Source organism: Balaenoptera borealis (genome assembly GCF_965194805.1).
Source record: "Balaenoptera borealis genome assembly, chromosome: 20".
Classification (NCBI taxonomy): Eukaryota; Metazoa; Chordata; class Mammalia; order Artiodactyla; family Balaenopteridae; genus Balaenoptera; species Balaenoptera borealis.
The window spans coordinates 32,764,507-32,777,555 of NC_138879.1; the positions used below are offsets into that span (position 1 = coordinate 32,764,507).

Consider the following 13,049-nt stretch of genomic DNA (forward strand, 5'->3'; position numbering starts at 1 on the left):
AGTCTGCTGGAAATTAGATTCTGTTCCCAATTCTATCATCAAGAAGCCATTGACAGATTAATTACATAGATGATAAAGTAATAATACTATATAATTAGTGAAAAATCAACATTTATTGAGTGCTTACATGCCAGACACTGTGCTAAACACTTGCATGGAATATTTTATTTAATCCCATGTCAACCCTATGAGGTAGGGACAATTGTTATCTCCATTTACAGAAGAAACAGAGAAGGTTCGGGAGCTTAAGTAGCTGGTAGGAGTGACAGAAATGTGTTCTGATCCATCAAATGGGCATCATTTAGAGTGGTGGTTCCCACAAACCAGTTCAAAGACTGTTTTCTGGTTGGATGTATAAGAATCACCTGGGACCATATTACAAGACTGCAGATCCAGTGATTCTGAATCAGTACATCTGGGATGGGGCCTGGAAATCTGAATTTCTTAAAGGCTCACAGCTAACTCCAATGTGTAGCCAAGTAATTGGAGCCAAGGATTTACAGACTTGACCTTAATTTGAGTTCATGACCTTGGAGGATCCATGTAGAAGCTTCAGAACTTCCATAATTACCTGAAACTGTATGCAACTTTTTGTGTATAAGCATTTATTTTTCTGTAGAGGAGATCCATAGCTTCCCTACCCCCCAAAGGAATCTGTGATGCAAGATGGAATAAAAACCCCTGATTAACAGGAAGGCTGATGTAGAGTGGTGGTTCCCAGCCCAGGCAGCCCATTAGAATCACCTGGGGAGCTCAAAACACTGGCGCTCATGTTCCACGGTCCAGGCCAAGGAGCTCAGCATCTGTGGCAGGAGAGAAGGGAGCTCTGGTGAGGAGCTCAGTGGTTCAAATCTGTCACTTAACGAGTGTGTGACCTTGAACTGCTACTAAGCACTTTTAAACCTAAATCTCCCATCTGTGAGAAGGTCGGCTCCCCACCCCTGAGGGTTGTGGGGAGAACTAATGACATAAATGCATAGTCTCTGGTACATCATCGGCCCTCAATAAATAACTGCCACAGGGGCCTGGGGAGTAGAATGTGTGCCTGTTGCACTTTTTCCAGTTCAATATTTCAGACCATTTGTTCCTCCAAAGAAGTCAGAAGACAATTCTGTGCAGAAGAAGGGGTAGGTGGCTGGTGGCGAGGGAACGGGTGAGGCCCCAGCATGGGTGTGGTTCATACTCTGACATCCCTAGTAGATCAGAGCTTTGACCACAGGTTGGGGGATGTCCATCCAGGTGGCACCTTCCAATTTAAGCAGCTACAAGTCAGGGGTCAGCTCTATTTCACCATTAAACAACTTTCTGCTTTCTCAGAGGAATAGGTACAATGACCTTAGCAAGATTCTCTTTGAGTAACTGATTTTTTATTTTTGCGTCTTCAAATCCCTTAGAGGAAGTGACTGCTTCTCCACGCCTGGAGAGACTTTTGACTTTAGGATGGCAGGAACTGGTGTGAAGGCCAGCTGTGTAGATGCCCAGTCACTCACAAGCCCTCAGTCCCCAGGGCCCGTCACATGCTGCCCTTGGGATGGCTTTTCCATTCCCATTTAAACATAACAAACCTTCAACTGCCAAGCCCTTCTCTTCAAAGCACAGGAATTCCATTCCCTCTTTGAAAATCACTGGCTTAGAAGTCTCCTTGGGCATCTTTAGCGAGGATCTGGGTGGGAATTGTGGAAGTCTTACCTTTGTGGTCGGGAGATGGCTTCTTGGTAACAAATGTAAGGGACCCTATTGGAGGAGAAAGGCCCAAGTAAAGAAGGTGGTGAGTGTCCTCTGCCTCTCTGGGTTTTGAGTCAGTGAAGACTTGCGTCCAAAGGCCCCTCTCTGACTTCTCTTCATCCTGCAAAGCCTGGCACGATAGGAAAAGCTGACAGTTACCAAGTCCTAAACCCTGTACCTGCCACATCTCACTTCATTCTCATGCTATGAAATTGCTACTAATATTTTTCCTGTTTTACAGATAAAGAAACAGGCTCATAGAAATGAAGTAAGCAGAATTTAAGCCCAGGCAGGAAGCCTGATTCCAGAGTTTGTGTTCTATGCTACTGTACTCCATGGCTTAAACTACGGGCTCAGCAAAGGCAAAAGGCAATCACTGTAATTAGGAGGGTGAGCCCGGAGCAGGCAAACCTGGACTTGAATCCCATCTCTATTATTTACTGTGTGACCATAGAAAATTCACCAAATTGCCCTGAGTTTTACCTGCAAAATGGACAAACTACAACCCTCCTTATAGGGTTGTTACTAGGATTAAGTGAGAACATGCATTTAAAACACTTGGATCAATGTGCAGAGTATAACAGGAATTCAACAAATATTTGCTTTTTGTAATAATAATAATAGTAATTATTAATAAATGTAGCTTGATTTGATTTCACTGGTGATGTGTTACAATAGAGTCAGACTATATATTGTGTATTTTAGGGGGTGCATTTTTATTCTGCAAATACTAGATTCAAGAGCCTCTTCTACGTTTTGGTGACATCCCTGTTTTATGGATGAGTAAACAGCAGAGAGAGTGTGGTCAATTTATGAGCGAAGTTGTGTTTCTGAGATTGATTTTATAAACATAAAATTCATGAAGCATCACCAATTTTAAGCCAACTCTGTTGCCTCTGATATTGTTGGGATCTTGGAGACCTTTACTTAACGAATGTACTGAATGGTACTGAAAGTCTGACCCTTGCAGTGTGACGGAAGGCTCCCGCTCACACAGAGATGAGAAGTCGTGGGTGGTTCCCAAGGGTCTTTTGTTAGCTTCTGCCTTTATCTATACCTCTATCTATCTATCATCTATCTATGTATCTATCATCTATCTATCATCTATCTATCTATCTATCTATCTATCTATCTATCTATCTATCTATCTATCTATTTATCTATCATCTATCATCTATCTCTCTCTCTATCATCTGTCATCTTTTTTTAGCTCCTGCTAATCACATGTAGAGCCAGGCCCAGACCCCCGTGGTCTATGACAAGGCTGAGAACTATGTCAGCAGCTTACTAAACCCATTGCTTTCCCTTCTAGACATTCACCTAGACCACCTTTTCCAGCCTTCCTTGCATTTCGTGTGGCCAGACAACTGAATTCTGGCCAATGGAACATGAGCAGGAGTGATCCTGGGTGTCACTTCATGACTCGCCCACAAACATCTCCATCTACCCTTCTTCCTCTTCTCCTTCTTCTGGCTCCAGCAGATGCCCTGAGAAGAAGGAGACTTAAGGAGGAAAGGACCTAGGCCTCTTGAGTCACTGAACTGTTACATGAGGGAGAAAAAAACCTTCCTGTACTTAGCCTTTGAGATCCTGAGGTTGACTGTTGCAGTGGTCAGCCTACCCTGATTTGAGAACCTTTTTCTGCAGTCCAGTGTCCTTATTTGAAGTCCTCACATCTTTGCCAGCCTCCTCCCCAGGCTGGGGAGTGGAGGATGTTTCCTGGTTAAAACCCAGACTCGTCACCTCTCACATACAGGACTTTGTGGTTTACCTACCTCCAGGACAGACCTCCCACCCTGGTTTGGCCCAGCCTGTTGGGCTGGACCTTCAGAATATCACTGCCTGCCTCTTGCCTCAGTTTTTCCTGCATTTGAACAGCGTCCAGAGCTGTCCAGATGTCCTCAGGGGACCAGCCTCTACATCCATCCCTCCCCTAGCCTAGACTCTCTCCCTGGCCACTTGGTCCCTCCTCCATCCCTCACCCCAGATATTCAGATACTTACCTAGAAATGAGGCCTAATGTTTCTTAGAGCACTGATTTTCCCATTTTAAAAAAAATAAATTTTATTTATTTATTTTTGGCTGCGTTGGATCTTCGTTGCTGTGCGCGGGCTTTCTCTAGTTGTGGTGAGCGGGCTTCTCATTGCGGTGGCTTCTTCCCATATTTTAACTCACATAACTCCCTAAAATTCTTTGCTAACCATGAACCCACATTGTACATTATAAAGCTAACATCTAAAAATTTTCACCACAAGTATAAATAGGTACAAACAGAGCAATAGCTGCTCTAAATATCAGCATTTTAATAAAGCACGACATTGCTCTTCTTAATGTAGCCAGTGAGGTAAAAAACCCCAAGTGATCGGATACCTGCCAACATCCATTTGAAAAATGCAGGGCTTCCCTGGTGGCACAGTGGTTAAGAATCTGCCTGCCAATGCAGGGGACATGGGTTCAAGCCCTGGTCACAGAAGATCCCACATGCCGTGAGCAACTAAGCCCGTGTGCCACAACTACTGAGCCTGCACTCTAGAGCCCACGAGCCACAACTATTGAGTCCGCGAGCCACAACTACTGAAGCCTGTGCGCCTAGAGCCCCTGCCCTGCAACAAGAGAAGCCACCACAATGAGAGACCCGCGCACTACAACGAAGAGTAGCCCCTGCTCGCTGCAACTATAGAAAACCCACTCACAGCAGCAAAGACCCAATGCAGCCAAAAATAAAATTAAATTAAAAAATTTTTAAAAAAAGAGTAAAAAAGAAATGCAGTTGGAATTTGTACATCACTTCTTTTTCCCTCAAAATCGTTATTTTCATGGTATTGTCCCTCATTGAATTTGTTTCTAATGTAATATATTTTGGGGCTTAAAAGTCTTGTATTGACCCTCCATATTGCTCAGCCGTGAAACCATATCTATAGACTGAGATTATTATTTTTATTCTCTCTGAACATAAGGCTCAAAAAGTTTTAAAAATGTTTCTTTAGGTGTGATTTAGTTACCTTGACTACTACTATGCAATTGATCAAAACCACATATATATGTTAAATTTTTTTTAATTTATTTTTTTGAAGTATACTTGATTTACAATGTGTTAATTTCTGCTGTACAGCAAAGTGATTCAGTTATACATATATATACATTCTTTTTCATATTCTTTTTCATTATGGTTTATCATAGGATATTGAATATAGTTTCCTGTGTTATATAGTAGGACCTAGTTGGTTATCCATTCTATATATAATAGCTTGCATCTGCTAATCCCAAATTACCAATCCATCCCTCCCCCACCCCTCTCCCCCGTGGCAACCACAAGTCTGTTCTCTATGTCTGTGAGTCTTATAAATTCATTTGTGTCATATTTTAGATTCCACATATAAGTGATATCATATGGTATTTGTCTTTCTCTTTCTGACTTACTTCACTTAGTATGATAATCTCTAGATCCATCCATACATATGTTAAATTTTTTGATAAATTTACTACTGACCTTAAAAAGCAAAACTTCAGTGGAATTGCAAATCTTGGGAAGATGGATGTGGGTGATTGTGGTGCCTTGACAACAAAAGACTTTGAAGACAGCCAACTTCCTCTTCATCCCTTGGTGCCCCAGGCATTTTTACACCTGGAACCAGAGCCCCCCAAGTAAGACATAGACTGGGCAGGAAGCATACTTATTTTTGGTAGATAGAGAGGAGTATGATTTTGAAAGGGGAGGAAAGGAAAGGAGAAGCAGCATGAGGCCTCATCAACAGCACTTTCTTGGGCAGATCAGTTTAAGAAAAAGTACATATAGAAGTTGAGGATCTAGAAATTCCCTTAAAATTCGCCTATGCACACATATCCCACTACTTGCATGGCTCCTCCAATTTGAAGATTGTGCTAGATCAAAGCAGTGTGTTGGAGTGGGATGGATGGGGGGGTAGGGAGCAGGGAGGTCATTTGGCCAAGTCTTACATTTTTGAAGGGTTTAGGATGTTTAATTAGGATGTTTGAGTTGTCATCAAATGAATATACATTCACAGAGATAGAATGGCAATTTTTTTTGTAACTTTCTCTGGGCACTTCTTCATCTTTTGGAATATACCTTAAAAGCCATAAAATAGGAGTGGCCCCAAGCCTCCCTCACTCTCTGATGGGGAGCAGGATGGGTCTTGGAGGGTTCTACAAGGGAGGGTGATGGTTGAGCTGAGTGAGGAAAAGCAAGAGTTTGTGAGGAAAAGATGGGCAGGGATATTCCAGGTAGCAGCACAGAGGTGAGAGAAACCAGAACCCTCACTGGGCTGACAGCATTGTTGGATCATAGGGTCTTAGGGGCAGCATGGTGGAAAACGAGGTGTTACCAGACCATGAATGTCCTTGCACATCACTCCAAGGCCTTTGGAATTTATCCTGATCAGGGGAATGACATTAGCAGATTCCTTATTAGAAAGATTATACTGGCAGCTATGTGGAAGATGGATTGCAGGGAATTAGGAAGAGTTGGAGGGTGAGGGAGGATCTTACATTAGTCTCTGAATAAGGCTCTAGGGATGAGATGGATGGATAGATTGGGAGGTTGAGTCCACAGGATTTGGTAGAAGAGTCAAGGATAGCTCTAAGGTTTCATTTAAATGACCTCAGTTGATCAATGGATCACAGTCAGGGATGCACAGAAGGATCATCTGGGGAGCTTGTAAAGACACCCTTGCCTGCACCACCCTGAGACACGCAGCCTCTGGTGTGGAAGACCAGCCTGTTTTCCCTAGAAAACTCTCCTAGTTGAGTCTCCCTTGTACACCCTTGGCTGAAGAGCACTGCACTGACTCTCAAAACACCCTGAGAGGGATATGGATCCAAGATTGGCAACTTTTCTCTGGCAAGCCTCAGAAAGTAAGGGAGGCTTGAGGCTATTTCTATTTTATGGATGTTAAGGTATATTTCAAAAGATGAAGAAGTGTCCAAAGAAAGTTACCAAAAAAGTTTCCATTCTATCTCTGTGAATGTGTATTCATTTGGTGGCAAATCAAACATCCTAATTTGAGACCCTTCACCTTTGACTTAAAGAAACCAAGGCTCAAAGAGTTCTGAAATCAGAATTTCTGGAGCAGAGCTTACAAATAGGAAAAGTAATGCCAGGATTTGCACCAAGCTTTTTGGACTCCCAAGCCCTCTACTGCTCCAGATGTGCTTATCCTTGCCCACCTGCCCTATACGGTCCCAAGTGGGGCTGGTGTGTTTATACCTTGTGAGCCCCAGCTCCATCCATGGCTGCCTGAACTAGGAGGGACACCTAACTCCAGAGAAGCCACTCCCTCTAATCAGCTGAGAGTTTGATCTAAGACAGTGGCTCTTAAACCTTGCTCCTCATTTGAATCACTTGGGGAACTTTAAAAAATATCCTGATTCCCAGGTCACATTCAAACTGGTTGTTATCAGAATCTGCTGGGGTAGGTGGAACCCAGGCATCAGTAGTTTAAAAAATTCCCCAGGTGATTCCAATTGCAGCTTGTGAATTAATACTCTAATGCTTTGGAGTTTACACTTGGGTTTAAACCCTGCTTCTGACATCCATTTATTTAATAAACAAATATTCATTGAGCATTCACTATGGAGAAGCTCTTTTTAGCTAGTAACACTGTACTTAATTTTTCTGAGTCTCAGAGTCATTTAATGCCATCTTAATATTGTTTGCATTAAGCAACATATATAAAGCACCTGGCAACTTGAAATATTAGACATTCAACAAGTATTAGTTCCTTCTCTCACACTACCCAACTTCTCCTCTCCTTGACCTTGCAGGAAGTAAATAAGAAGCTCCAGGTAGGAGGGGCCCAGAGTTGGAGTCCTCATTCTGGCCTTTGAAATTCAAATGAGTAACACAGGACCTGACAAAACGCAATGAGACCTTTTAGCACTTTTGTCCCTTAGGCTAGATTTACTTGTAAGATTCCTATTCTAACATATTATAGGAGAGTGAATGGATTAAAAAAGGAGTCTTGGAGAATCTCTCATCTACTACCCTTATTTTAAGATTAGAAATCAAACATTTACTAGTGGAGACTGGATTCCATCATAGGTTTGCAAACTCCTGGTCTAATGCTCATGCTGAAATATCAACCTTGCCTCCTAAGAAATGAAACCAAGAAGGACCCTGTGGGGCTCCTGGCCATGGAAGTCTTTCTATGTCCCCCATTTCTTATTTGTAAAGACACCCTTTACAAATAAGGAGACTCCAGCCTCCAAGACCTTCCCTGAGTTCCAAAGGGCAGATTGCAGCAGTTGCTAATCAGGAAAGGGAGGGAGCAGTCAAGAAACAATAGTGGGGCTTGGGGGTAGGGTCCTGGTTCTGCCTCAAGGCATACACATAACAATATCTTTGAGCTCTTTACAGAACTAAAACCCCCAACAAATAGAAGATGTTATCATTCTTCATTCCAAATTAAAGGAACCAGAGAAACTCATCAAGATTAAGAGACCACCTGAGACCAGATTAAAGGAGTGCAGGCCCTGCACACACCCTAATCCTTATCAGCAACCCTGCCCTTGAACCACTGCTATAAAACTCCTCACCAAATCCCGCCGGGTTTCGATACACAGTTTTTGAGGTGCACATGTCTGCTGTGTCCCCCTTTGCCTGGCAAAGCAATAAAGGTATTCTTTTCTACTTCACCTAAAACTCTGTCTCAGAGATCCCATTCAGCTCCCGTGCACAGAGGCCAAGTTTTCGGCATCAGAACCATCATCACATCTTTAATTTTTCACTCCAAGATAAACTGGTAGCAGAGCGTCATGGAATATTCTACCCCATGATCAGCACTAATTTCTGAAATCTTCCCCAAATTAGCATGTAAAACCATAATGCTTGCTTTACTAACATGGCTGCACCCCACTCCTCAAACAGATTGCAGCCCCTAAGCCACTTCTACCTAGAAATTCTGAAGCCACCCTTGAAAATGAGTCCCAGGATGTAAAGATTCAGAGATGTATGCCCTTCAGTGTGGACCCACAGGAAAATTGTGCAATTTTCCTGGGGAGTAGGTGGCTTCCAGCATGACACAAGGTCCAGTTACAAGCCAGGTTTCTTCTCCAATTCTGTCCTTTCCCCTGGCAGCCTCCTGTGACTTGAGAAGGGGCTGAAAGGAAGGAGAGAGAAGGGCAGGTCTCTTCCTGAAGCTCTCACATGAGGAAGACTCACTCAGAGAAGGAAATGATTCTCTTCCCTGTGCCGAGGCTCCCGACATGCCTGAACACCATTGCACCTCAGAATGGTCCCTCATCTGTTTCTCATTCGGGCCCTTTCAGCAACCCTGTGAGGTGCTCCAGGTAGAATAAACAAGGAAACTGAGGGCTGGCCCAAGTTCAAAGAGGAGGGGGCAACCTGAGCTGCAGAGTGGCTTTGACATCCCTACATTTCCTAAGGGACTGTACTGACCCCAGCCCATCATATGCCTCCTCAATAATCTGAAAACATACCCCGACTTCCTCAGCTATAATTAATGAATTTTGAATATATTAAAAAAAATAAATGCCTCTGACAGGGTGCTGGCTCCCCAGCTTGCACCTGGTGCTTCGTCACCCACAACCTCTGAGATCAGATTAGGCTTTGAGAGCGAGAAGCCGGGGCTCGGGTGATTTCATCCGCGATAGGACTGCCTTTCCTAAAAATGAATCTTCCCCACCTATACCCTTATTCTCCTCTTCCTAACTTTTTTGTGCATAGCTTTGAAGGCCAGAACATGAGCCCTTTGACAAGGCTTCTGTGACAGCCCAGGGATCCCCCTCCTGCCCTGGAACCTTGAAGAACCCCTTCTTTCAGGTGCCCCCTCCCTCTGCTGCCTCCCCAGAACTACAGAGGGATGTGGACACCCACAAAAGCCTCGTGAAAAGGTACCCTTAAAAGACCAAAGGGCCTTTCTTTCTTTTGAATGAAGATGAATCTCAAAAGTAGAGGAAAAAATTTAAAAAGGAGACGGAGGTGGGTGAGCGGAAAGGAGATGAGACTTCCCTTGGTCTCACAGTTCTCAGTGGGAAGCATGGATTTGAGCTATTTGTGCACTGAGATGGTTATTCTCCCCTCCCTCTGTCTCCTGCAGTCTCTCCCCTCCCCCTCCCTCATTCCTTCTCTCCCTTCCCCCACTCCCTCTCTCTCTCCCTTCTTACTTCCCTCCCTTTATGTGGAGGTGGAGGGGAGATGTGAGTGGGTGGATGTGAATGAGAGGTGGGGATGACTACAGGGAAGTGGGGACAGAGATTCAAGGCCCCTGGGCAGGTGGATGGAATAGGAAAAGCCCAGACTTCCTGGCCCCCTCTCTATGACCTTGTAAACACCACAGCTGACTCCCTGAAGCAATACCCATTCGCTAAAGTGACTATGTGAACAGGAAGCCCAGTGCCCATTCTCAGAAATCCACCCCAAGGCCCATTTAGGATCATGCAATAATGTTTGAGTCAGAGGATGCCTTTGAGATATTTCAGCGGGTAAACCCTATCATTTTGTAGCCTAGAGAAGGAAAATGACTTGCTGAGTATCACACACAGCTAAGTGCAATGACAGTGATCCCCTACCTCCCAGGCCGGGCTCTGTTCAATAGAGCACCTGTCTCCTCTTGTGTTATTCTCCATGTAGACCCAAGGGGCAGAGATGATGGAGAAATAGAGGCCCTGGCTTCTAGGCCTTAGCATAGTCTTTAAGTATCCAAATCCTACTCATTCTTCAGGATAAACTGAAATGTCACTTTTCCTGTGAAATCTCCTCTAGTCTCCTGGTTGGATGCAGTTACTCCCTCCTCTGAACCTCACCCCATTTCCAACCCAAGCTCTCCACCTGTCCCTCTCTTGTGACGGCTAACATCCTACAATGACACATTTGTCTATAAAGTAGCCCCTCCACAAAGACATCAACATCTTTGTGGGCAGAGATTGTATATTATGAATGGAAAACCGAACATAACCCTAACTAACACAATGTTTCCTTTTTATTCTTTAATGTGTTTCTGTATTTGCATATCTTGTATGCCAAGAGTGAAAACAAAGTGAAAAAAGAAGGACCTCATGGTGGAACACTGGTTCCATGAAGGCTGCCTGACCACACAGATCCTCCCCTAACAAAGTAAAAATGGAACTTACTTCCTCCAGGAAGTGTCTACCGAGGGCTGGGCGGGCTGGGGGGTAGGATAGGTCAGCCCTGGGTGTAGGCAGTAAAGGGTTCATTGTTTGACGTGATTTTTTTTAATGATAATATCAATGTTCTCTGTTATTCAGTCATTTTCTGTTTCTGCAGAAGAAAAATTTTTCAAAGTTTTTATCAAATGCAATGAAATTAGATGGATTTTCTGTGGAAGGTATTTTAGTAGAAATTCTCAACTGTGGAGACTTTGGAAAGCTGCTAGAATACATCCTGAAGAGAAACAAAGACACGAGGAGTATTGCAATTTCTGGAATTTATTGAGAAATGGGATATTTTATATATCTCAGCCAAACTCACCCTTAGGTAGGTATTAAAATTCTTATTTGTAAAACTGTTGCTTTGTGTGAAAGAAAATTTCAAAATTAAGACTGACTAATAAAAAAATTCGTTGATCTACAATGAGTGAAGATAGCTTGACAAAGCTGGCTGCATTGTCTACTGAACATGAATATGCAAAGAAGGCTAATTTTGACAGAGAAGACTAATTTTAATGAAATCATTGACAAATTTATAGAAGTCAAGGCATGAACATAGAAGCTATAATATTATACATTATTGCAGAAGACCAATATATAGGTATACTTTTTTTCCTTTGAAAGAAAATACATTCAGGGCTTCCCTGTTGGTGCAGTGGTTAAGAATCCGCCTGCCAATGCAGGGGACACGGGTTCGAGCCCTGGTCCAGGAAGATCCCACATGCTGCGAAGCCACTAAGCCCGTGCGCCACAACTACTGAGTCCGCATGCCACAACTACTGAAGCTCACGCTCCTAGAGCCCATGCTCCACAACAAGAGAAGCCACCACAATGAGAAGCCCATGCACAGCAACAAAGAGTAACCCCGCTCGCTGCAACTAGAGAAAGCCCGTGTGCAGCAACGAAGACTCAAAGCAGCTAAAAATAAATAAATAAATAAATAAATTTATAAAAAAATAAAATAAAATACATTCATATAATTTAAAAATATTAATATAGTACTCTTTTCCTTTTTTACTATATTTATCTTTTTATTACTGACAATTATGTATATGATGTTCAATTAAAAAAATTGTCTTCTGGCTGTTATTATTTGTTTTAATTTGATTGTTACTGAATATAATCGTGTTGTACAGAGGAAAGGAAGTTAAAAATGATCTGTTCCAAATACACCCTGGGTGCCAGCTTGCCCAGGGTGCACACAATTTCCTCTTGATCCAGTAAAGCCTTTGACTTATCCATCCCCCACAGCATTTCAGAAACGAAGCTCCAATGAGGCTATGTCTCTGGTAAGTTAAGTTTTATCAGTTGTGTCTTCCTTATTAAATAGTAATCACCTTGGCTCTGGGTCCTAGCTCATTTTCACAAGTGTGAAAGGACACAGAAAATTTCCCCCTGATCCAATAAAGCCTTTGACTTATCCATCCCCCACAGCATTTCAGAAACGAAGCTCCAATGAGGCTATGTCTCTGGTAAGGTAAGTTTTATCAGTTGTGTCTTCCTTATTAAATAGTAATCACCTTGGCTCTGGGTCCTAGCTCATTTTCACAAGTGTGAAAGGAGAGAGACAATTTCCCCCTTGGAATCAATCCCCTATAATGTATGTATCAGAGGGTTTCTTCACCTTGGCACTAGACATTTGGGGCCAGATCATTCTTTGCTGGGGCTGTTCTTTGCACCACAGGTTGTTCACCAGCATCCCCGGCCACTACCCATTGGGTGCCAATAGCATCCCTCCCCTCAGTGTGACAACCAAAATTGTCTCCAGAAACGGCCCCAGTCGAGAACCACTACATTAGGCGGAGATTCAGCAGTTGGTATTGAAATGGACATGGAAGAGGCCCTCTCCTAGATTGTTGAACTTGAACAAGGCTCTGACCATCACTGAGCCTCTGTTTTCTGCATCTATAAAGTTGGAATAAAACATCTACTTTGATTTGATGTCAAGTTCAAAAATGATAATAATGTATGTGAAGATGATTCATAGGCTCTAAATCTGTTTGTGAATGTGTAAGCACATCATTATAGAGAGGTAAAAATTTTTACACTGCAATTCAGTTGTGCAAAAAAAAAGAAAATTGTAGCTCTAAAAAGTATCTATAATTGATTTCATCAATTTATTTGAGTCCCCAGAAAATTTAATTGGCCAATTAAAAGTAATTTCCTCTTTTCCAATTTAA

At 42.9% G+C, this 13,049-nt stretch overlaps 1 protein-coding gene across 7 annotated transcripts in view; it reads right to left on the minus strand.

The window, feature by feature from the left end:
• Positions 1-94: 94 nt before the first annotated feature.
• MMD (monocyte to macrophage differentiation associated) overlaps positions 95-13,049 on the minus strand; it is a 74,443-nt gene continuing 61,488 nt past the window's right edge. For 2 of the 7 annotated variants that reach the window (XM_082371926.1, XM_082371930.1), the window contains one exon: positions 95-1,855. In XM_082371926.1, the coding sequence (XP_082228052.1) occupies positions 1,631-1,855 (225 nt within the window). In that variant the 3' untranslated portion in view covers positions 95-1,630. Of the gene's footprint in view, positions 1,856-3,045; positions 5,351-13,049 lie in introns of all 7 variants that reach the window. The other 5 variants (XR_014238424.1, XR_014238422.1, XR_014238423.1 and 2 more) reach the window with 5 other exon arrangements.